The 25,984-nt window shown below is 38.8% G+C and overlaps 1 protein-coding gene across 1 annotated transcript in view; it reads left to right on the top strand.

Moving 5' to 3' along the window:
* The window catches only part of Psme4 (proteasome activator subunit 4), a 125,916-nt gene that overhangs the window by 90,804 nt on the left and 9,128 nt on the right, over window positions 1-25,984 (top strand). The window contains exons 33-43 of the mRNA XM_052734558.1: window positions 467-620; window positions 1,114-1,183; window positions 2,390-2,515; window positions 2,874-3,026; window positions 4,410-4,514; window positions 5,000-5,091; window positions 6,398-6,529; window positions 6,896-7,104; window positions 10,080-10,165; window positions 17,094-17,222; window positions 20,693-20,848. Of these exons, the coding sequence (XP_052590518.1) occupies window positions 467-620; window positions 1,114-1,183; window positions 2,390-2,515; window positions 2,874-3,026; window positions 4,410-4,514; window positions 5,000-5,091; window positions 6,398-6,529; window positions 6,896-7,104; window positions 10,080-10,165; window positions 17,094-17,222; window positions 20,693-20,848 (1,412 nt within the window). The remainder of the gene's footprint in view (window positions 1-466; window positions 621-1,113; window positions 1,184-2,389; window positions 2,516-2,873; window positions 3,027-4,409; window positions 4,515-4,999; window positions 5,092-6,397; window positions 6,530-6,895; window positions 7,105-10,079; window positions 10,166-17,093; window positions 17,223-20,692; window positions 20,849-25,984) is intronic.

Raw genomic sequence — 25,984 nt, 5'->3', positions numbered from 1 at the left:
GAGCCATCTCTCCAGCCCCCCATAGTCCTATTTTTTAAGACAATATTAATAAATGATTTCTTGTTAAGAGTTACAGGCAGGGCTAGAAAGATGGCATAATGTTTAATAACATGTATTGTTTTTGCACAAGAACCAAGTTCTATTCCCAGCGCCCACACCAGGCTTGACTCTAGCTCCAGGGCATGCTTGTAACCTCAGGCATATGCACACACACACATAAATAGTAATAAATATAATGTTGTTATTGTTTTTAAAGAGAGTTATAGTCAGGACATGGTGGTCTATACCTTTAATTCCAATACTTGGGAGGCAGAGGCCGGTAGATCTCTGAGTTCCAGGCCAGCAAGGAACTAAAGTGACCCTGCCTCCTTAAAAAAAAAAAAAAGTAATTTTGTTTATTGAAAGTCTAGAACAGCTACTGAATTAATGCTTTCAAATTGGTTGACTCTGAATGTCTTTTCTTTAGGTGGATGTCCTAAACCCACCAAAATTCTTGCTGGCGATAGACCTGATAATCATTGGTTACATTATGATAGCAAAAATATACCAAGAACGAAAAAGGAATGGGAGTCAAGTTGCTTTGTTGAAAAAACTCACTGGGGATACTACAACTGGCCAAAGTAAGTCACAGTTCACCTCCCACATTATCATTAAATATTTTTTTCTTTTTTGGTGAACTTTGTTTCGTTAGATTAGATTTCTAGGTTCAGAGGCACTTAAAGGTCTTTTCCTTCTTTCTTCCTCACTTTCTTTTGCTCCTGCCAATGTTGTGCTTCATTTCTTCCCACTTCTACTATAGTCCTGAGTTTTTGCTTAATACCATGCTGTATGAATAAAGAGGTTCTTAACAGCTGCTCTAAATTTTGTTCCTACATGTTAATGATAACACACGTGTCTAAACCAGAAGCACTTTGCTTTCATTGTTGAATGCAATAATTTATGTCACCAGGTCATTAGGATCTGTAGACTTTTAAAGCAGAGACTATTACAGTCTGCTCATATCCCTAAACTTCTTCTAATCAGAGTTCAATAAAAGTGCCTCCTACCATTTTACTCTTGAAGCTGTATTATTTTCTTCTGTTCATGTTCTAAATATAAACTCTTCCTGTGTAGGAATATGGTTGTGTATGCCGGTGTGGAAGAGCAGCCTAAGCTTGGCAGAAGCAGGGAGGATATGACAGAGGTAAGCATTCATTTCATTGTGGTTTTAATTGCTTCTTAGCTACTGATTTAGCTCCATCTTAGTCAAGTCTTTTTGTTTTTAGCCCCATTCTTATATTTCAGTGTAGTACATCATAAATACAGGTAAAATGTATGCTATTGTCCCATCACTCAGGTGCTAGTTGACACTGCTATCAACATTTCCAGGGTTGCTCTCAAGTTACTACTATGTTCAGCACTCAATTGGGTACTACTCTGTATAGTTTACTGCTGGTTTCTTGTGGTAGTTCTGGATGATACAAGGCTCTTGAGCAAAGATAATAACTAATTCAGGTTTCCATTGTGTATAAATCATGACTTCTCAGGAAATAGATGTTTAGGTTTTTTTAAGATTTTTTTTTAAATAAGTAGTGAGCTGTCTGACATGGATGCTGGAGACAATTCAGGTCTTCAGGAAGAATGGTGCCATTCTTACCACTGAGTCATCTCTCCAGCCCAGATATCTAGATTTTAAAGTGAAACATTTTAGTTAAGCTAGGTGTGGTATGTGTGTAATGTCTATACTCAATGCTGTTGCAGGAGGACTGCTGTGAGTTCAAGGCCAGTCTGGACTGTAGAATAAGACAGCCTGTAATTGACTGAACAAAAGGAAAGAAAGAAAAAAAGCCACAAAAAGGAAACAAAATTTTTTTCTTCATTGAACATATCTCATTATTACTTGATATCTAATTAGTTTAAAAGCTAAGTTTTCAAGTCTCTTTTTGTTTGTAGATTCTGAACAGCCTTTCTTTAAAGGCTATTGTTATACAAAGATGGAAACCGTTTGTTGGAATTTGGTTTATAGTTAGAAAGTTTGTGTAAATTGCACACAGCTGGCACAGAAGTGTTAGCCCTCATTTCCCAAGCTAAACGAACATTTTTTGTTTTAATTCATAGTGTGAGAAATGACATCCAAATCCAAGGAAGTAAAGAAAAAAAAAACTTAATATTCTTCGAGTTGCGTTTTTAGTTTTGCATCTAGTTGTATTTACTATTTTGGTTCTAGAAAGTACTGTAGTTTCTGTGGATATTGAAAATTATCCAGAGCAAAACTATACTTGTATAGTTAATAAAGTCTTAAAATATTATTTTAGCTTTATCAGAATTGTGTGCTCTTAAGTAGGTTTTAAGCTCTGAACATTGTTCTTTTTCTTTTATTCTTTTTTTCTTTTTTTTTTCAAATTTGTAGGCAGAACAGATTGTGTATGATCATTTTTCTGACCCCAAGTTTGTCGAGCAGTTGATTACTTTTCTATCTTTAGAAGACAGAAAAGGAAGAGATAAGTTTAGTCCTCGGCGTTTTTGCCTCTTTAAGGTAATTGTGCTTCATGTACTCTTTTCATAAAGCTTAGTGATTATAGACTTATAAGTTTCAAATATTTGATTAAAATTTGAACTTACCTATTATCTTCTTTAGTCCAAAGTGACACTGAAATTAAATATGAAATTAAATTAATACTGTGGCTTTTTTTAAGGCAAACTTTTAAATTATTGATGGCACTAGAAACAAAAATGTATTTTAATATAAAGTTGCAGTATTCTTACCACTGTAACTAATGTTATTAAAGAATTTAAATTCTAATGGGTAGAATAATGTAGACAGTAATTCCGAACTTAATTATCAAGATAATAGCCATTTCAATACTGAATTAACTTTGTCTTTGTTTTTATAGGGTATATTTAGAAATTTTGATGACGCCTTTCTGCCTGTTCTAAAGCCCCATTTAGAACGTTTGGTTGCAGATTCTCATGAAAGTACCCAGAGATGTGTTGCAGAAATTATAGCTGGTTTAATCAGAGGTTCTAAGCATTGGACATTTGAGAAGGTGATGATGTCATCCATCTGTGGAGGGTTTTGTTTCCTTTTGGGATTTGTTGATCCACCACACACTAGAATACCAGGAATGGGGAAGCAGTAGCAGGAGGAGCTAGAGTTCAAAGCCATCCTGGGCTGCATGAGACCTTGTCTGAAGAAAAGGAAAAAAAAAATAGTAGCAAACAACATCATATTTATGATATTGCTTCCTGAAATATGAAAAATTCAACTCCATAAAATGTGCCAAAAAATGGAACCTGGTGATGTGTTTTCAGTTGATAGGGTGTTTTGTCATTCACAAAGCCCTCTGTTAGATCCTAAGACTTGGTGATATATGGGCCTGAACATTCTGGAGGTGGAAAGCAAGAAGATCAAAAATTCAAAGTCATCCTCTGCTACATCGAAAGTTTGAGGATAGCCAGGGATACATGAAACACTGCTAGGATTAAAGGTGTGTACCACCACTCCTAGCTTAAAATAAATGATATCTTAAGAAAAAACAAAACCCAGAAAACTGGTTTCTTTCAAAAAGGAGATTAAACATAAAACACACGTCCTCTCTTAGTGGAACTACTGTTGAGTTTGCTTTTCCAAAACACGTTTTTTTTTTTTTTTTTTTTTTTTAAAAAAAAAAAAAAACTTTGGTACCTTTTATCTTGAATACTACCTCCCTATTTGTTCTTTTAAAACTGAAGTGCGCCGGGCGGTGGTGGTGCACGCCTTTAATCCCAGCACTAGGGAGGCAGAGCCAGGCGGATCTCTGTGAGTTCGAGGCCAGCCTGGACTACCAAGTGAGTTCCAGGAAAGGCGCAAAGCTACACAGAGAAACCCTGTCTCGGGAAAAAAAAAAAAAAAAAAACTGAAGTGCATGGCTGTGCAGTGTGGAGTTGCTGGAAAAGGAAGGTGTCAGTTTCTCCTTGAGATTAATCAAAGTCTACCTTTTCAAGATCACAAGTGTGGTTTGTGTGCTCATTGGACTTTTGGAACCACAAACATGTTCAGTCCTTGATTGTCACAATTTGAATTGAAGGTCACACCTAAAGTGTCATATTGGAGCACCCATACTTCCTACTCAGGTTTTCTTTTGCCCAGTGTGTTAGCTGTATTATTCAAAAGTTTTTGTTTGTTTTTTTAAAACTTTACCCTGTAGGAGAGATTTTATAAGGAACCATAATAAAGTTTCCCCTCTTTTCTGAATGACATTCTGAGAAATAAATTAAACTATACACTATATGTCATATATAACTTATTTACTACATTATGAGTTGTAACATAGTAAGATCCCTTACTTGGGCAATCTACAAAGTCCTGTCCTGTTTGTGTATATGTATTTCCAGGAGCTAATTTCATAATGGTGTATGCTACTAACGTTCCTATGTTTTACTTTGAGAAGGTGGAGAAGCTTTGGGAGCTCCTATGCCCACTGCTGAGAACAGCGCTGTCCAACATGACAGTGGAGACATATAACGACTGGGGAACCTGCATAGCCACATCATGTGTAAGCACACATTCTGCTTGTTTACCTTATGGGGTATTGTGCTTTCATATTGTATCAGATCCTTTGTCCCCCCTTGGAATCTTGACAGTTCATTCATGCCTTTTGTTGTTTATAATTAATGGTGCCTTCCCAGCAGCCCTTGAGTATAACTCTGGTTCTGATGTCTATTTTGTCATAGTAATACATTTTTAAATCTTCACATCAAACCATGTTTTGGGAAATGTAGTTTACCCATAGTAAAAGCCATGTAATCGTTAAGTGTGTTGTTAATACCACCTGTGCCTGTTGCTCATGTGCTTCTATTAAGTTGTCTATTTTGCTAATAATTTTCTCTCTATTAACAAAAATAATGATAACTAAATTTCTATTTGACTCCCCAGTTTTAGTTGGCTTGTTTCTTACATACTTATTGTAATATAATTGAGTGTGATTGATTTAAAGAGTTAATTCTTTTGCCTAATTATTAATTTATATCTTCACCACAGGAAAGCAGAGATCCCCGGAAGCTTCATTGGCTTTTTGAGTTGCTCTTGGAGTCACCATTGAGTGGTGAAGGGGGGTCCTTTGTAGATGCATGGTAAATAAAAAGAAAACCTCTAAGGTTGACATTAAAGATTTTATATTAACTAATGGATAAATGGAGATGAGTTATTAGGCATGGAGGTATACACCTGTAATTCCTGCACTTGGGAGATTATGGAGAGGATCATGAGTTTGTGGCCAGCCTGGGCTATTATACCAAGTTCTAGGCCAGCCAGGATTATATAGCATGAGCAAGTCTCAAAACAAAACCAAAGCAAAAGAAAGACAGAAAATGAAATATCCAAGTGCCAAATTAAATGATGAATTTCTTTTCGGGGTTGTGGTGCTTAGTTATCATTTTGTAAGCAAGGTACCAGCTACAACTTAAGTCATTCATCTTTTGTGCTGCCACAGTTTTTGAGGGGCCATACTGACTTCTTTGTCATAATCTGATTTTTTATTTTCTTTTCTGTTGCCAAACGTACAAAGCAGAGGGACTGGAGTACAGTATAGTGGTCAAGTGCTTGCCTAACATACCTTGTATTGCTAAAGAAACAAGGCAGATATAAAGGAGGCCTTACTTGGCAGATGCTTGTGAAGGTGGAGAAAAGCTGGAGCAATTGAAAAGTAATAAAGGAAACCCTCATTAAAATGTTCAGGTGCCTGTGAGATAGCTTAGCTAATATAGGCCTACAAGCCTGACCATCTGAATTCAATCCCTGGGACCCACATGGTGAAAGGAGACTTACATAGCCTGACACACACCCCCAGCCAGGCCACTTCCCCGCCCCAGCCAGGCCACTCTCCCACTCACCCTACCTCTACTACACACACTAATAATGTTTTAAAAGAAAGGTCAATGGTTATTCTTTTTTCAAACTTAATAGTAGTAAATATACCAATACTAAAAGTAGTTTGAAAAATTTTTTAATGTAGTAAATATAAAAAGTAGGTTGAACATATTTTTAAAGATTTATTTATTTTGTATACAGTGTTCTGCCTGCATGTATGTCTACAGGCCAGAAGAGGGCACAAGATCTCATTACAGATGGTTGTGAGACACCATGTGGTTGCTGGGAATTGAACTCAGGACCTTTGGAAGAACAGCCAGTGCTCTTAACCTCTGAGCCATCTCTCCAGCCCCGAACATATTTTTAAAAGAAAAAATATATAGAAAAAGGGATGTGGAAGGCAATTCATCAGATGTTACTATTTTGAACTGTGGATAATTTATTTAGTGAGAAGAAGCTATTTATGCTGATCTAAGAGAAAGCAGGAAAAGATTGAAATGGAATAAATGCTTTATTCTCTTAACATAGAAAAACAGAGTATAACACAATGTTTCTGTCCTATAATTGTAGCCGACTCTATGTGCTACAAGGTGGTCTTGCCCAGCAAGAATGGAGAGTCCCGGAGCTATTACACAGACTTCTGAAGTACTTGGAACCCAAACTCACCCAGGTTTACAAAAATGTCAGAGAAAGAATAGGGAGGTATGTGTGGCTTTTTTTCTCTTGCTTTGGAGTAGCTCTTGAGTCTTTGTATTAAATTTTAATATCTAACAATACATACTATTCATATTACCAGTGAGGGTGGTGGTGTCTTCCTCATGTTTTGTTCACTGTTATGTTCTGAAAAACAAGACATGAATATAAATTAGGAAGCAATGCACTCAAAAGCTATCAGTTAGCAGCTGTCATACTAGTTTTGATCTCAGAATTATATGGCATGTTTTACACTGTCTAAGACCCTCTCTGGTAATTATCTTGTGAAAATTTGCTTTGGTTGAGCTGTAACTTTTAAACCTCAGTTTTAATTCTCATGCCAGACTGCCTACTCTTGTGCATTTTATTTAACAGTGTGCTGACCTACATATTCATGATAGATGTTTCTTTGCCAAATACTGCACCAACAACATCCCCTTGTATCCCCGAGTTTACTGCTCGAGTCCTAGAAAAACTGAAACCCCTCACTGATGTGGATGAAGAAATTCAGAACCATGTTATGGAAGAAAATGGTGTTGGCGAAGAAGATGAACGAACTCAGGGCATTAAACTCTTAAAAACCAGTGAGTCTTAAAATTGATAGAAATACACTTGAAAACGCCATTTTAGTTAATTTGGGGTCCCCACATACATACTTTTTTTTCTTTCGATAAAAAGTATAACTTTCTGATTTTAACCTTTTTGTTCGGTTTGTCTTGGGTTTTATTTATTTGTTTGTTTTTTGAGACCTTGTCTCACCATGGTAGCCTCAGCTATCCTGGAACTCACTGAGTAGACTGGGCTGGCCTTAAACTCATAGAGATCCACCTGCCTCTGCCTCTGCGTCTGCCTCCCATATATGCCACCATACCTGGGTTTTTCTCCATTTGTTTGTTTGTTTGTTTTAATCATGATGTTTTGCTTATTTTGAGTTGTTTACATCTTGCTGTTACTTGCTGGGATTAAAGACGTGCGCCACCACACCAGGCAATTTTAACCATTTTTGAGTGTACAGTTTAAAGTCTACACTCCACCCATCTCTAGAATTCTCTTGGCAAGCTAAAAATCTGCACCCATTTCACAGTAACTTCTCCCTCCCATGTTCCTAGCCCCAAATAGCCACCACTTGACTTTCTGTCTCTGAAGTTTGTCTTTATTCTAGGTGGCTCATATCAGTCAAATTGGTTGTTTTATCTCTGGCATATTTCACTCGGCAAAATATTTTGTGATTATTCCATTGTCTTAGTAAGGGTTTCTATGGCTGTGAAGAGATACCATGACACTATTATAAAAGAAAACAATTGTGGTGGCTTACATGTTCAGAGGTTTAGTCCATTATCATCATGGTGGGAATATTAGCAGCATGCAGGCAGACATGGTGTTTGAGGGGTAGCTAAGAGTTATACATTTGGAGAGAGTAAGCTGAGCCACTGAGCCTGGCTTGAGCTTCTTGAAACCTCAAAGTCATACCTACTCTAACTAACAAGATGACATCCATGTCATCAGCAAGAAAGTTATTTCTACTGCATTTCCTTTATGTATTCATTTGTTGACATTTGAGTTTTTATCACCTTTTGACTGTTATAAAAAATGTCATTCTTAGCATTAATATTGGTTCTTTTGAGATGGGGTCTCACTGTATAGCTCTGGCTGGCCTGGAACTTAGCTTGTAGACCAGGCTAGTTTTACCTGCCTCTGTCTCTGATGTGCTGGATTTAAAGGCTTGTTTTAGCATGCCTGACCTGACCATTGATGTGTTAAGTATCTGTTAGGGTCGCTGTTTTCAATTTTTGTGTATACCTGAGTAGGGGTGCTGGACTGTGTAGGACTTCTGTGCTTACTTGTGAGGTGTGCTATTTTCTTCAGTGGCCACCTGTTTTACAGTCTAGTCATCAAATGTCCCATATCCTTGTCTACTCCATACTTTTTGTTTTCTGAGTGGGTGCCACTTATCCTAATGGGTTTGAAAAGTTGTAATTTTGATTTGTATTTACCTGGTGAGAAATGATGTTTATCATCTTTTTATGTGCTTAATTGTCTATTTTATTTGGAGAAAGCTTTTTTTGATTTGGTTTGTTTTTTGTTTGTTTGTTCGTTTTGTTTTTAAAGACAGGTTTTCTCTATGTGGTCTTGGCTGTCCTGTAACTAAGTGTGTAGACCAGCCTGGCCTCAAACTCATAGAAATCTTCCTGCCTCTGCCTCTCAAAAGTGTCACCATGCCTGATTTTTCTCCATTTTTTTTAAATCATGATATTTTGTTGCTTTTTAAGTTGTTCTTGCTTTTATTACTTTATCAGGTAGATGGTTTATAAATATTTTCTCCTGTGAATGTATATTCTCTCTTCCTCACTTTCCTTCCCTCTCTTTCAAATTTTGGTTTTATTATTGTTGTGTTTTGGTTTTGTTTGGTTTGATTTTTTTGATACAGGATCTTACTCTGTGGGGCCTGCTACTGCCTCCTCAGTGCTGGATTTAAAGGCATTTGCCATTATTCGCTGGCATTTTTTGATCTTTTCAAAATTCATTTTGGGCTCGTATTTAGGTCCTTAGTACACCTTGAGTTAGTTTCAATATGTATTATAAAGTTAGAGTCTAGCTTTATTGCTTAGAATATAGACATTCACTTTTCTCAGCATGGTTGCAAACTGTTTTCTATTCAGTTGCTTTGGTCTTCTTGATCAGCACACATTTTAAGGGTTTATTTCTGCATTCTGTGGTATTCTATTGGTTTGTGTGCCTACCCTTATGTCAGTGCTATACTATTAATTCTGTGTGTTTGTAGTGAGTTTTTAAATCAGCAAGTATGAGTCTTAATGTTTTCAAGATATTTTGGCTACTCGGGGTGTCTTAGGATTTCTATAGCTGTGGAGAAATACCATGACCATGGCAACTCTTATAAAGGAAAACATTTAACTGAAGCTAGCTTGCAGTTTCAGAGGTTTAGTCCATTATCATCATGGTGATAAGTGTGGCAGCATGCAAGCAGACATGGTGCTGGAGAAGGAGCTGAGAGTTCTATATCTTGATCCACAGACAACAGAAAGTAAACTGAGTTTACACTGAGCATAGCTTGCGCATAGGAGACCTCAAAGCCCACCCCCACAGTGACACGCTTCCTCCAGCAAGGCCATTCCTGCCTCAACAAAGCCTTGCCTCCTAATAATGCCACTCTCTATGAGCTTATGAGAACCAGTTACATTCAAACTACCACACGGGATATTCTTTTTAGTAGATTTAAAAAAAAAAATTGTAAGGATTTTAACTATAAGCTACTCTGTCATTATCTTAACTACCTCAAGATTCTTGGCTAGTCTGAAATACATTAAAAGTACTTGGTAGACTATTAATAATTTGTAGATTTTTTTTTCTGCTCTTAGTACTCTCAGTTACTTGATGGACATTATCATAGGTGCTGTTAGACTGCTAATGAATCATTCTGATTTGAGATACTGTAGCTACTCTTACATTTAAAGAGCTGTCAGGGGTATTAGCATTGCATCATTCTTCATGATCCCTAATTTGATAGCTTGGCTGATTCTGTGTGTTTGTTTCCAAATAGTATTGAAATGGCTTATGGCAAGTGCAGGAAGATCTTTTTCTACAGCTGTCAAAGAACAACTTCAGCTTCTGCCTTTGTTCTTTAAGGTAAGACTATAAGTTGCAATGAAGAATACCATTTCCTCTGGCCTTCCAAGAAAAGTTATAACCATCATCCAGTGTGGGTTGATATGTAGTGGTTGAATTTTGATTGCATTTCTAGATAGATTTTCACAGGTAATAGTTAACACTGAAAATAAGTATACATATATATTACATACATAACATATACATGCATGTAATTACTATTCATCTATTCATATATATATATACATATACTATTATCTTAGTGATAGATTACTGTGATGAGACACTATGACCATGGCAACTCTTATAAAAGAAAAGAAAGCATTTAACTAGGGCTTGCTTACAGTTTCAGAGAGTTAGTCCATTATCTTCATGGAGGGGAGCATGGCAGCATGCCAGCATACATGGTAGCTGAGTGTTCTACTTCCAAATCTGCAGGCAGCAAGAAGGCAAGCAAGCCACTGGGCCTAGCTTGGGCTTCTGAGATCTTAAAGCCCATCCCCAGTGTACATTTCCTCCAAAAGGCCATGCCTACCCCAATAAGGCCTTATCCTAAGTAGTGCCACGCCCTGATTACCAAGCATTCAAATATATGAGTCTGTGGGAGCCATTCCTATTCAAACCACCACAGTATGAGTGCATGACAGATACATAAAAAGTCTTTTCTCTTTTTTTATATCGGATCCCATGTAGCCCAGGTTAGCCTCAGACTTGCTGTGTAGCAGAAGGTGACCTTGAACTGCCTCCACCTCGAAAATACTGAGATTACTGACATGAGCTACCACACCCAGCTATACACAAAAGTTTTGCAGACCAAGCATTGTTTTACCATTAGCCATTTTTTCTTTTTCTTTTTCAAGGCAGGGCTTCTCTGTGTAATAACTCTGACTGTCGGTGGAACTTGATTTGTAGACCAGGCTGGCCTTGAACTCACATAGATCTGCCTGCTTCTGCCTCCCTAGTGCTGGGACTAAAGCCAATCTTATTTTAGAGTACATATGAATGATTAAAAGAGACAATGAGATTTTTAATGTGGTAATTTCTCTTGCCTATATTATTCCTTATGTAGCTGTTGTAATTTAATAAACCATTTACTGTATAGTAGCTTTGTTTTATTTTATTACAGCCAAATACTAGGTAGACAGTAAGAGGCAAGAATAGAAGCCAGATACTTGGATTCAGTCTTGACTCCATTGCTGGTAGACTGACCATGTAATCATGGGCAAATAATCTAGCTCCTCAGAACTTCTTTTTCCTCATGTGCAAAGTGAGTAGCATCCACTCACTTCCTCAGGATGTGGTAAAGGTTATGTGAGTTAATATTACATATCTTCCGTTCTTAAATTGAGTTTTGTGATCAAACTCAGTAACATGAATACCATTTCATCTGAATTTTCCACTCCTCACATTGCTGTTAGCAACGACCAGGAGTTCAGATTAAACAGAATAATACACTGACTAAACTAAGTAAGAAAGTTGCCTGCCTGTGGAAAGTGCTCAGTGCCTGTGTCAGGCATATGATGAACACTAGAAATGGTCAAAGATGGGGCTATAATCATGGGTAGAATACTTACCCCCTCTCACAAATTACCAATATGGTACATTAATACTTTTATTTAAAGAGTTAACCTAGAACTGTCACAGTGGCTCAGTGGTAAAGGTGCCTGCTGTCCAACTTGACAACCTGAGTTTAATTCCTAGGACCCACATAATGGATGGAGAGAATGGATATCTGTAAATTGTCCTCTGACCTACACATGCTTACTGTGTAGGTGTGTGTAAGCATTGCAGCTCAGATGGGAAGGTATCCTGGTAGCTGGAAGCCAAGGAATACCACAGAGTCACACCGTACAACAAACCTCACACAAGAGATTTATTGGGAGGGGAAAAAACAGAAGGGTGGCTACCTCTATATGAACAAGAAACAGCAGCAAACTGTACAGGATAGAGGGCTTATATAGAGCTTCTTGGGAAGGGGGTGGAGCTTTCCAGGGTGGAGATTGGTGGGATTTCATGTCCAGAGATTGGGCTTTTTGCTCTGGAGGGTGGAGGCAGGGTCCAGCAGTTAGAGTATTCTGTGGGTGGAACCTGGAAGTTAGAGGTTCTTGGGGGAAAGGCCTGGCCACTTGTGTAGTTCGAGGGGCTTACACTGGTACTGGAGCCTGGAGACTCTTCCTTTTTTTTTTTTAATTTTTAGAAAATGTTTATGTATATGAGCACCTTGCCTGCATATATATAAGTGTCACAACCTGGGTGTGTGGATTCATGTGGATCCCTGGAAAGAAGACTCAGAGGCACCTTAAGAATGAATGTAGCCTTTTGAGGCTGCAGGGGGATCCAGTCTCTAAGGACTGAAACACTTTCCCTTCACCCAGGGCAATTTTATTTTTCTCAATATTTACACTTTACCCAGTTGATTTCCATATGTTCAAAACAACCTGAAAGAAGCTCCCCAAAATACAATGCCAAGTGCAAATTCCTTGATTCACCAGGTACCACAGTTTTCTGGGCTTCCTGGACCAAGTTTGTATAGGCCTTTGTATCCTTGGGAGACTCTGAGACAAGATTCACACAGGGTGAAAAGAGAAACAAAAGGTATCGGTTAAACAGAAGATGGATTAGGACTAGGTGCTACTCTGTAGAGCCAGGCCAGGTGTAGCCCAGTGGGAGCACAGCCACATATAAGTGCACAACGTGCATGTTTAATACCTTCAAAGTTCAGAAGGGGGTGTAAGATCCCCTGGAACTGGAGGTACAGACAGTTGTGAGCTGCTCTGTGGGTGCTGGGAACCCAACCCAGATATTTTAGAAAAGACACCACCACCCCACCACCCCCGTTGCTATTAGCCACTGAGCCACCTCTCCACCCCGATCTTCCATTCAACTCTGGTTCTTTAATATCAAGCACTAGAAGTCTACTGAGTGGTAAAGTAAAATTAGTAAATTAACTAGATTAACAGAAAATATCTAAGTGGTTTACAGAACAAAGTAAAAACTGAAGAGCTAAGTAGGAGCCATAGCTCCAAGGATCTAGATTACAGAAAGTAATAGGATTTTACTCTAGAGCATTGCTCCTTTGGATCCCTTCAAGATCCACATGCCCAAATCCTGGGTTACATTGATAAGCTCTGATCCTTTGCCTCTCTTGGACTAGGATCTCTTGATTGACAGGTCTGCAGAATGCAAAAGAGGATGATGCTTGAAAAAGAAATTGGTGTTCCTACAGTAGCAGGAAAGGATATTGGCATAGAGGTTTGCATATTTATATGTAAATGTAATGCCCAGGTTACATTTTGAAGGTAGGGGCCACCATGGAGACATAATCCCATATGTAAAAGCAAAGAGCCTTTATTTCAAGCTCAGAGCTTGAACTCTGTCCAAGGCAGCGGTGAGAGCAGAGAGCCCTGAGCCTGGGCCAAGTGCGGTTTTTATCATAGCAGAGGTTGAGGTGAGGGGATTTCTAGGGTTCAGGACCCTCATTGGCTGACATTTGTCTAGGGTATAGGGAATGTTTGGAATGTCAGATATTCCCCCTTAGATGCAGGCCCTCCTTGGGTGGGGTCAGCTTATGACTTTTCCTGGGTCCACGTGTTGCCTGCTAGAAGCTGTTTCTGGGCCTCTAAATCTGTCATGGCAGCTGTGTGGTCAAGCTGTTTTGGGCTCCACACACACATTAAACTAACTGCCTTTTATATGTTAAGAAAAACTTAAATCATCACCTAATTTTTATGAATATTGAGTTTTTATTTTCAAAAACTTTTTATTTTGAAATAGTTAAAGATTCACAGAAAGTTACAAAGTAAATCAAGTAAATTCTATTTGTTTTTCACTCCATTTTCTCTCAACACTTAATATATTTCACAACTGTAGTATAATCTCATAATTAGGAAGCTGACATTGGTCTACATGCTACATAATTCTGTGTCATTTTACCACCTATAGGTTCAGAACTATTTAATTACTGTGACAGTCCCTTAACCATACCCATTTCATACACACACTTGTTCTCAATCTTTATAAATTTTTAAAAAGATTTTTTTCTTTATGTGTGTTTTTTGCCTGCATGTCTGTGTGCATGACTTGTGCCCACAAAGGCCAGAAAGCGGGGCGGGGGTTTGAATGCCCTGAAACTGAGTTTCAAATACCTGTTCTGTGAGTGCTGAAAACAAAACCTGGGTCCTCTGCAAGAGCAGCCATCTCTCCAGCCCCTCTTTATAAATTTTATCATTTAAAGATTTAAATAGTGAAGCTGGTAAGATCACTCAGTACCCAGCCTAATGACCTGAGTTCAAAACCCAGGACTCAGATAGTGGAAAAGAGAATCAACTCATGTAAAATTTTGTCCTCTGACCTCCACAGCCTGCACATATAATCAATATAATTTTCAAATTTTAAAACAATATTAGCAACTACAAATTTAAATAGAACATATTAATATAAGTTTTTTCTGTCTTTATTTCATAGTTTTCTTCACCTAAAAAGCTTAGAAAGAAACCCACACAGAGGGGTAACAATATTCCTTGTACCCAGACTGTGGTTTCTCAGGAAATTTTCCTATGAAAATCAGGGCTTCTTAGAGAAATCAGAAACATCTAAGATAAACTAGCTTATCTTGGTATATCGTATCTGAAACCAAGATGCCAATTTGAGTTGAAGAAATGAGTACAATCTTGAAGGGTAACACTGTTATCCCCAGATCTCAGGACCCCCAAAAGACCACCACGGAGACCGAATCCCACATGTAAAAGCACAAAAGAGCCTTTATTCTCTTCAAGCTCCGAGCTTGGTCCCTCTGACTGTCTGACGCAGTGGTGAGAGCAGAGAGCCCTGAGCTCAAGTGGGGTAGAGTTTTTATCATAGCAGTGGTTGGGGTGGGGGGATTTCCAGGGTTCAGGACCCTGATTGGCTGATAATTGTCTAGGGGTATCTGTAATAACAAAAATAGGTGTGTGCTAGACTCAGGGATATCTGTCCACCTTATCTAATGGTTGGAATGCTTGGGATGTTAGGTACTTCTCCATCCCTGGGTGGTATCAGCTTAAGGCTTTTCCTGGATCTGGGTGTTGCCTGCCTGTCGCGTCCGCCTCGACCAGCAAGGAAGACGCGATGCCAGGCTCTTCTCCAAGCAGTTTATTCAGGAACCTTGAACAATCTTCTGACCCCGGGGAAAGCCATCTTCTTCTTCTCTCTCACTCTCACTCACTCACTCGCTCTCTCTCTCACTCTCACTCCCACTCTCTCTCACTCTTACTCTGATCTCCTATCTCCTCCGATCTTCCTCTTGGGGAAAGCCAGCCCACGCCCTTTATAGCCACTGGGCAATCAACCCCATAGTGCCATGTGGACAATGCCGATAGGGTCAGACATACGCAAGCAAGCCAGATTAGGTCCAGGTGTGCGGAAGCAAGCCAGATCCTAGCCTTAGCCAAATAAGGAGCACCTGCCATCGGGAAGGCAGAAGCCGGACGCTGGCACCATCTTTGAGGCACGGCCGTGCACGGCTCTCTACACCTGCCAGTAACCCTGTCACAGAAGCTGTGTTTAGGCCCCTAAGTCTGTCATGGCGCTGTGTGGTCAAGCTGTTTTGGGGCCCCTCCACAATACAAAGCCATCAGATTTGTTGAAGTAAATGGGTTTTTAATGATAAAAGTGCCTTCAAGAAAATAATTGTTCACCATTGCATTACAGGAAGGAACTCACTATTCTGAACAAGGGAAAGCTTTTTCCTATATAAAGTATTCTAGGTAGCAGTGATGAAATTATGAAGGATAATACTCCCACATTGTAAACTTTTTTTTTTTTTAAGATTTATGTGTGTGTGCTCTATCTGCATGTACACCTTTGTGCCAGAAGAGGGCATCACAACTATAGATGGTTGTGAGCCACCATGTGGTTGCTGGGAATTGAACTCAGGACCTCTGGAAGAGCAGCCAGTGCTCTTAACCACTGAGCCATGTCTCCAGCCTTGTAAACTTTCTTTATAATTGATTATTGCATAAGGAAAAATTACAGTGAAGGAAACACATAACAATTCTTATGTTGTGCCTAATATCACCTATCAGTGAAATGAAACCTGGATCCAATGGCCAGAGTACCAGACATACTGAAACCAAGACACATCATCACATGGATACAATCAGGAGAGACCATGACTGAGGAAATTACTAGACAGGACCTGTTTCTCCCTCCAAATTTGAAAAATCTGACAACAAGGAGCTTTCAGAGATTTAGAAACAAAGCTACTAAATGCATCATGTGATTACTAGGATATTAAGTGACTCAGAAAATCTGTTGTAACAGTGTGCTAGTGCTGCAATGGGGGAAGTGAGCACTGTGGAGTTTTTGAGGTAGTTTTGCTTTGTTTTATTTGAGACAGGGTCTCATCGTGTACCCCTTGCTGACCTGGAGCTCACTGTATAGACCATACTTTCCTCAGACTGACAGACAGAGGTCTACCTGCTTTTCCTCCTGAGTTCTAGATCTTAAAGGAGGCCCAAGTCTAGCTACTCTCGAGTGTTTTATAATGTAACTATAATGATGTTTCAAGTATGGTGATGTCATTCTAGATTTTTTTAACGATAACATAATGGAATATTTAAGGGGCTTGCTTCAGATAATTTAGTTGATAAAAGGGGACAAGCAGGAAACAACAAGATTATCCAGGATTTGCTGTTGTTTAAGAAGTAAGTGATTGGTTTATAAGGTGTTCATTATATTTTTATGTGTGTTTACAGTTTCCCATAGAAGTTGTTAAAAGTAAAAATGTAATTTTGTTTTAAGTTTTTATTTTGAGACAGGGACTCTGTAGTCACGATCGGCTTTCAGATTGACTATGTAGCCCTGGCTGGCCTCAAGCTTGCCATTTTCCTTCCTCATCCTCCTGGGTGCTGGAATGCCTGTACTTATTGGTGGCCACTCACTGTTCAGTTTGTTTTGGTTTGTTCTCTAGATCGCCCCAGTGGAAAATGACAATAGCTATGATGAACTGAAAAGAGATGCAAAGCTTTGTTTGTCACTAATGTCTCAGGGGTTGCTTTACCCTCATCAAGTGCCTTTGGTACTTCAGGTGCTAAACCAAGTAAGTATATGGCTATAATATTTATATCCTCTGTCTAGCATTGTTTTGCCATTCTGGGGGTTTCACAATGGACTATAAAATACACAATACCTGATTTTTGTGGTTGTTTGTATTTTTTCTTTTGAGATAGAGTCTTATTAGGTAGCCCTAACTGGCCTGGAATTTACCAGGTAGACTAGGCTGACCTGTAACACACAAACATCCACCTGGCCCCTGACTTTTGTTTCAAGTTTTCTTTTAATATACATGTTGACCAAAAAACAGGCCTCAATTTATATTTGACTCGGCTGCCAACTTCTTTGAATTTGGGCAAGTTCAAGATACAATAAGTATTAAAATGTATTATGAATATGAAGTGTTGATAATGGAAGGGGCTATCATTTTCTTTGGCCATTTTCCTTCCTGGTCTGTGATAGACACAGTGGTTCAGTTACTCTGACTGCTTTGCAGCACAGTTACACAGCAGTATTCTAGTTATACACATTACAAAAGTAGGCATATTCTCACAGTTTTCACTGAAAAATATTTTCCAACAATCTAAAACGGTATTTTAGGGGCATGGGATTTAGTAGTTCTATTTTTTTTTTTAATTGTTGAGTAGAATTTGAAAACAATGATGACTGGCCACAGATTCTTATTTCTACTTTGTTTCCAAGTATGAGACAAGCAATTATATGGTGACTATATAGAATCAATATAAAACCTACTAGTATTCCTTAAGGAATTAGATAGAAACAAGTGGAAAGTATACTTACTGGGGGAGATGGGGCACTGAAAATTCCTTCTGTAAAGCAGATCAGTTGAAAGGCAGTAATTGTGTAATTGTTCATCTGCACAACTGCATGGGCCTTTTAGACCTTTTTGCTCTTCAGCTGATTCTGCAGATCTTCAATTTGGAGGCAGACAGACCTGAATTTGAATTTTATTGCAGTACTGGCTTGTATGACTGACAGAGAATCATTTAATCTTTCCACCCTTCAGTTTCCTCAAAAAGTTGGGATTGTTTTTCCAACTAATCTCAATTCGCTTCATTAATCCTTCACCTGTCTGCTTCTTGTTCTTATGCCCTCATGTTCATTTTTACTGTCATCTTCTTCTCCTGCCTTTCCTTTCTTCTCTGATTCTCACTCTTCAAATATTTCTTAAGTACTTTCTGTATTTATTCCATGACGAGGAAATATAGCAATAAATGTGACTCTAGTTGTCATGATCCTCACTGCCTAGAATGCCATTGCATTAAAAAAAGAATGTTGTCGCTGGGTGCTGGTGGCTCACGCCTTTAATCCCAGCACTTGGGAGGCATAGGCAGACAGATCTCTGAGTTCAAGACCAGCCTGGGCTACAGAGTGAGTTCCAGGACAGGCACAAAGCTACACAGAGAAATCCTGTCTCAAAAACAAAAACAAAAAAAGAATGTTCTTTTCCCTTTAAAAAAATCTCTTCCACCCTGTGTTAAATGCTAAAGCTAGCTAGTATTTTTAAATTTTTTTATTTCTTTTTTGAAATTATAATTACATCCTCTTCTTCTTCTCTTTTATCCCAGAAAACTCTCCTATATACCCTCTCTTTGCTCTCTTTCAAATTTATGGCTTTTTTTTTTTTCCGGTGTCTGCTGAAATATATATGGATATGCTCTGGGCTAACCATTTATTATTGTTTTTATTTACTTCATTTTTTTCATTCCCTTCCCCAAACTCCTCCCATATCTTCCCCACCTAACTTCATGTCCCTTCCTTTTCCCTCCCTCTCAAAAAAGCCAAATACCATAACAAACAAAATAATAAGATAAGAAATATCAAAACAAAAATGAAACAAAAGCCTACCAAAAAACCATAGTATCTGTTTTGTGTTGGCCAATTTCTTCTGATACTCTATTAGGGAAAACTGATTTTCTTCTTTTCAGCAGGCATCAACTGCAGATAGCTTCTTGGTTAGCAGTGAGACTATGTGTCTATGCCTCCTTCTCAGTGCTGGGACATTGTCTGTTTTCAACATGGGCAGGTCCTATGCATGTTGTCACAACAGTTTTTCTGAATTCACGTGTACATCAGTCCTATTGTGTCTGAAAGATGCTCTTTCCTTGGAATCATCTACTACCTTTGGCTCTTACAATCTTTCTACCTCCTCTTCTGCATAGATCCCTGAACCTTTGGGGCAGAGGTTTGATAACAATACCCTATTTAGGACTGGGTGCTCCAAAATCTCTCACTCTCTGCTTATTGTCTGGTTGTGGGTGTTGTTAATTACTATCCAGTGCAAGAAGCTTCTCTGAGGATTGAGCAATGCACTGATCTATGGGTATAGCTATATCTCATTAGAAGTCATTTTAATTGCTGTTACTTTAGCAGAGCAATAGTAGTGGGTTTTCCCTTGGGGCCTGTGCCTATCTAGTCTCAGTTTCTTGACGTTAAATACCTAGTAAGGGATTGGGCAGGGGATGATCCAAGGAAGGGGAAACAGATAAAGGGACTAGGAGGATTAAATGAGGAGGGGAATGGGAGGACAAGGTAAAACAGGGAATATGGGAAGGGACAACTAAAGAAAGGCCTTTTGAAAAGCCATATGGAAACCTACTGTAGAAGCTTTTTAAAATATCTACACATAGGTAAGTAATTTAAATGGTGTCTCTGTATGTTGGAGGAGACAGTCCCCCAACTAGATGTGCAACCAATTAAAACCTCTAGTGCCAAGAATGGAATATAGCTTATGAGTTGTTAGCCAAAGGGGTTTCATAGCCACCTTCCCACAAAACATCACAGACTATTGCCAAAACTGTTGGTTCATCTCCACAATTTGACGGGAAGGACCTCTTACTGAAGACACCACTTACTTCTGTCAGCAAAACTGAGAGATAGAGCTGTTCCTAACTAGAAGCTTCATCCCTCCTGAATAGTGTTGATAATATTGGAAGGTACCCTGCATTCTACCAGAGGAGGAAAGTGATCATCAATATCACCCAACAACAAATGCTGCAGCCTACAATATTATCCTGCCTGCAAGATAAACTGGTGTAATAGTGGCACAAATATTATGAGAGTAACTAACTACTTTTGCTTGGATTTATGTCTTAATCTATGAGATGTAATCCATACCTGACACTAGTAGTTAATACTCTTGTTTGCTTCTCAGGCCTTACCTGCTGCTGTTGAAAGAAAAATAGAGTACTATGTGATGTGGTACTTGGAGGAGTTAATTGTCTTAATTATGAATACTTCTCTCCCAAGAGAGTATTTTGACTTTTACCAGTATCTTACTTCCCCACCATTGAACAGTCAGACATTTTGAATAACTGCCCTGAGAACTTGACCATACTTCTCTTTACTTAGAAGGAAATGGAAGCTGAAGTTAACTGCAACTATACCTGTGAAAGTAGAATCAAATTAAAATTTTGTATTACTTGTATGTAATGATATTGTCATCTTGTTTTCTTATCAGTTCTATTATTGTATATATTCATTTCTCATTCACAGACAGCAAGAAGCAGTTCTTGGCATGCAAGATATACAGTGCTGACCTACCTCCAGACCATGGTATTTTATAACCTCTTTATTTTCCTGAACAATGAAGATGCAGTTAAAGACATCAGATGGCTGATTATATGCCTTTTGGAGGATGAACAGTTAGAGGTAAAACTTAAATTAGAACAAATGGAAACTCAGTTAGCTTTAAAAATGTATGATTATGAGGCTGAGGCATTAGCATTTTCCTAAGTTTAAAGCCAGCCTTGGCCAACGAGTGCAATTCATAAGATGTGTTTTATTTAAACATTATTTAACTTTAGTCTGTGTAAGTAGTCATGATTTCCTGTAGTACAGATAAAAACTACTAGATGATTTCTGGATGTATCTTCTCGCAGTTGGTTGACATATCACTTGTTACTGCGTTTTCTTGCTTATGAAATGAAAGGTTGTAATTAGTCTTTTCTTTTTCTTTTTTTCCTTTTGCTGAAAACAGATTATTTTTCTCATACAATATATCCTGATTAATTTTCCTTCCCTCTACTCTTTCCAGTTCCTCCCCACCTCCTCTCCAGACCCACTTCCTTTCTATCTCATTTAGGCTTCTAAAAGATTTAATGACAAAATAAAATAGAGTAAGATATAACAAAAAATATCACAAGGTTGGACAAGGAAAGCAGCCCCAAGAGCAGTTACAAGAATCAGAGACCTGCCGGGCGGTGGTGGCGCATGCCTTTAGTCCCACCACTCAGAAGGCAGAGGCAGGCGGATCTCTGTGAGTTCGAAGTCAGCCTGGTCTCCAAAGCGAGTTCCAGGAAAGGCGCAAAGCTACACAGAGAAACCCTGTCTCAAAAAAACAAAAAAAAACCCAAACAAACAAAAAAAAAGAATCAGAGACCTACTTGTTCACACACTTAAGAGTCCTATTAAGGCCGGGCGGTGGTGGCGCACGCCTTTAATCCCAGCACTCAGGAGGCAGAGGCAGGCGGATCTCTGTGAGTTCGAGGCCAGCCTGGTCTACAAAGTGAGTTCCAGGAAAGGCGCAAAACTACAGAGAAACCCTGTCTCGAAAAACCAAAAAAAAAAAAAGAGTCCTATTAAAATACTAAGCTAATAGGTATAATATATACACACAGGACCTGTTGCAGACCTGAATAGGCCCATATTTGCTGCTCTGTGAATTCATAAGAGCCTTGCTTAGTTGATGCAGGGGACCTTTTTCTCCTGAGGTCCTCCATCCCCTCTGACTCTTTCACTCTTTCTGATTCCTTTTCTGCGGAGTTCCCTGCGCTTTGAGTGGAGGGATTTGATGGAGACATCCCATTTAGAGCTTTGTGTTCCGAGGACTCACTCTCCACTTGTCTTACTGTGGGTCTCTGCATTTGTTCTTGTCTGATGCAGAAGGAAGCTTCTCTGATGATAACTGAATAAGACACTGATCTATGGGTATATCAGAATACTGTTAGGAGTCATTTTATTGATGCTTTTTTTGTTAGTTTTTGTTGTTGTTTGTGTTCTGTTTTGTTTTGTTTTGTTTTGTTCAGACCAGTAATGTTTGGTTTTACCATAGGTCTCTGGGCTATCTAGTGTCTGGTTCTTGGTCACCCAAGCAGTGTCAAGTATCATTTCCTTCTTGTAGAGTGGGCCTTAAGTCAGATCAGACATTGGTTGGCTAATCCCACAAGTTCAGTTCCATCATTGCCCTAGCATATCTTGTAGGAAAGACAGATTGTTGGTCAAAGCTTTGTAGCTGGGTTGGTATTTTTGTTTCTTTTGGTAGCCTGTAGAGTACCTTTCCACACCAAAGTCACCAGAATGTAGTAGAAATGTACATGAGGGCATACTGAAGAGCACAGAACATACTATTATCTAGTAGACTTAAAATATGACCACTATTGTTATCCCTGCTTGATACAGAGGTCTTAAGTCATATTTTGTACAAAAAGATAATCTTTTAACTCAGCCCAATATAAGAAAAAGCATGCTGCAATGAATGTAGAATAAGACATAATTATCATTGACCCTGGGAAAGAAAAATACACAAACTTTCATAAAATTATTTACTTTACACACTTTAAAACTAGTTTGTAGTAGAGAATGTTCTATGTTTGTGTATCTATTTCTAAGCATTGAGAAGAGATTGATCTATAGGAACGTGGGAATGGTGGTTTATCTACTTCCCTGATAAGCCTGTGCAGCTTTCATGGGTTCAGCAAGCAAATGTCATTCAGACTGTAGGGTACTCACAGACTGCTTATAACAAATTCAATGAGCCGGGTGGTGGTGGCGCACGCCTTTAATCCCAGCACTCGGGAGGCAGAAGGCAGGCATATCTCTGAGTTCGAGGCCAGCCTGGACTACAGAGTGAGTTCCAGGAAAGGCGCAAAGCTACACAGAGAAACCCTGTCTTGAAAAACAAAAACAAAACAAAAATAACAAATTCAGTGAAAATACTTACATTTATTGTGTTTCTTAGAAACTAACCTAAAGGAATAAAAATAAAAAGTGGAAATCTCAGAAATAACGTTTCCAAGCCTCAGTTTTAGACTATTAATCAGCTTTCTTTGACCATAGCAATACTTGAAAATAGCACCGCAGAGAAAGAAAGGGTTTATCTGTATTAACTTGTAGTTTATATACCTTAACTTATAGGCTTCAGTCCATGACAGATCAACCTGGTTGCTTGTAGGCATATGGTAAAGCAGCGTGGTAGGAATGTGATGGATGGAGCAAACAGAACCACTCATCTAGTCTCCAGAAAGTAGAAAAGCTAGGAAAGAGACTTTCCCCACTGTTCCCTCTGAGACCAAAGACTTAGGCTGTACCACTTCCTGGTAGTGCCACACTAGAGAATAAGCCTCAAATACATGGACTTTAGAGGGACATTTACGATCCAATCTGTAACAATGCCTTGTCATTAAAATGGTGTATGCCTTAATTAGGAGGCAGATCTCTGTAAATTCAATGCCAGCCAGGAGGACTACATAGTGAGACCCTGTCTCTCTAAAATAATAATAATAGTAGTTAATTAATTAATTAGTATTGTCATGAGCCAAGAAGATGGCTTAGCAGATAGAGGAATTTACTGCCAACCCTGACATCTTGCATTTATTTAATCCTGGAAAGAACATCTAGGAAAGAACTGACTCCTGAGCATTGTCTTCTGACCACCACACATGTATTGTGGCATGCCATGCCCACACACAGAATTGTTTTGTTTTGTTTTGTTTTTAATTAAACTTAACTGTCTCTAAGAATGTTTGAGTATGACTCTATTTTCTCCCATTGCTCATAAATAAACATAACTGTGGCTGGGAAGATAACTCAGTGGGATAAGACCATTTAGTGGGCAGCAAGCATGAAGGCCTGAGTTCAGATCTCTAGCACCTACATAATAAGCCAAGCATGTAGTCACACACAATGAAACTCCAGGGCAGAGACATGAAGATCACTGGGATTTGATGGTCACCAGCCTACTCCCAGGTTCAGTAGGAGACTCACAATCTCAAAGGAATGATAGAGCAGGAAACCCGACATTCTCTAGTGTCCATGTATATAAGCATTTATCTTCACTCCTCTCTCTCTCTCTCTCTCTCTCTCTCTCTCTCTCTCTCTCTCTCTCTCTCTCTCTCTCTCACACACACACACACACAGAGTAAGAGAGTAAATTTTAGAACATGTAATAAATAGACCATGGCATTTGTTTAAGCTGTCATATTTTGGTGGTATCCTCAAATATTTTGAACTAAGAATGAGAAAAAAAACCAACAACAACAGGCATGGTAGTACATACCTGTAATCCCAGCAGGAGGCCAACTTAGGCTATATGAAACTCTGCCTCAAACCAACAAAACCAGGGGGAGAAAAACAGTAGGGCCCAGGTTGCATATGGGTTTCTGTTGCATTAATTTTGTATCTGAAACCTTGTCTAGAGACAAGAGTATGGAATCTCCCTTACAGAGTTGAAGAGTATTGCATGGATCAAGGCTGTGCAATTATTGTGCAGATGGTTAGATGATTATGAATGACCTGCTCAGGCCTCAGCACAGGGTTTGGCTGTGCTCGTTGAGGAAATGGATGCTTTTCACCTTGCTCTATAGTTCTGGTCTGCAAATTTTGTTAATAATGAAAAGAACTGTGAAAGTCAAATCTGGATTTGAAGAGTCTTAGTAAACCAGAGCAAGAACTTAGACAAAGTGAAAAATTGAGAAAGGAAGTAATGATCAGAAGTGGTCACCTTCTTTCCTGTGGACCACTACTACTTAAATCATCTTATTTCCCATGGAGCACTGCTACTTAAATCACCTTCTTTCATGTGGAACACAACTACTTAAATTACCTTATTTCCCATGGAGCACTGCTACTTAAAGTCTGTCCAGCCTTTGGATTGAATAGGTTTTTATAACTCATATTGATCTTAGTTTGTTCCTATTGTAGTACTTCCTTTGAAGACTGTTAGATTTTAGGGAGGGTATGTGTTATTATGAATGATAGAAGAAGAATGCTAAATAGGATTGAGGATGTAGCTCAGTTGGAAGAGGCTTGCCTTACACCACATATACCAAGCATGGCACATGCTTATCATCCCAGCATTTGGGAGGGGGATTAGCATCTTCCCAGAATGCAGCAGGTGATATCGAATTTTACTTCAGATTTGTTACTATTTAATTTAAAATCGTCCTTTGTGTAACCTCAGCTATACAGCAGGTTTGAGGCCAGCCTATCTACATCAAACCCTGTCTTAATTCAGCAACGATAATATGACTCTAATTTCTTACATCTAACTGTTGATGAGACTGGCTGTAAAGCAAAGTTGTTTTTATTTTCAATCTGTTATTAGTTGAAAAATATCCTCCCAAGAAAATGTGTGGTCCTTAGCTTACTGTCACTTAGAATGAGTCTTATCAGAACATCAAAATTAAAAGAAGTGTTTTCTTAGATCTGTAGTAAAAAGTACCTTTGTATAAATAAAATTCAGGCCCAGTGAGATAACTTAGCAAGTAAAAGGCTACTGTTGCCAAGCCTGGTGATCTGAGTTCCAGGTGTGCATCATGGAGCAAGTAATAATTACAAGTAATAAAAAAAGTAAATAATTCAAGAAAAATACATTGTCGCTCAACCTGCTTGTGAGCTGTTGTCCTATCATTGTTCTTCCCGGTTCTTACCAAGGTGGGTCTGTGTAGGGAGGAGGTGCTGACCGAGATAGGAGGGCAGACACAGGTGGCTGATCAGAGGAGGCAGGCGGAATCCGTAGTGAAAACCATTAAATCACTGAGATAGGTAAGGATAAGGGGTTGAGTAATA

The sequence above is a fragment of the Peromyscus californicus genome, unplaced genomic scaffold (genome assembly GCF_007827085.1).
Source record: "Peromyscus californicus insignis strain IS unplaced genomic scaffold, ASM782708v3 Scaffold_13__1_contigs__length_99412109, whole genome shotgun sequence".
Lineage (NCBI taxonomy): Eukaryota > Metazoa > Chordata > Mammalia > Rodentia > Cricetidae > Peromyscus > Peromyscus californicus.
The sequence above is the reverse complement of the archived record's forward strand: the minus strand, read 5'-3'. Positions and strand labels throughout refer to the sequence as shown.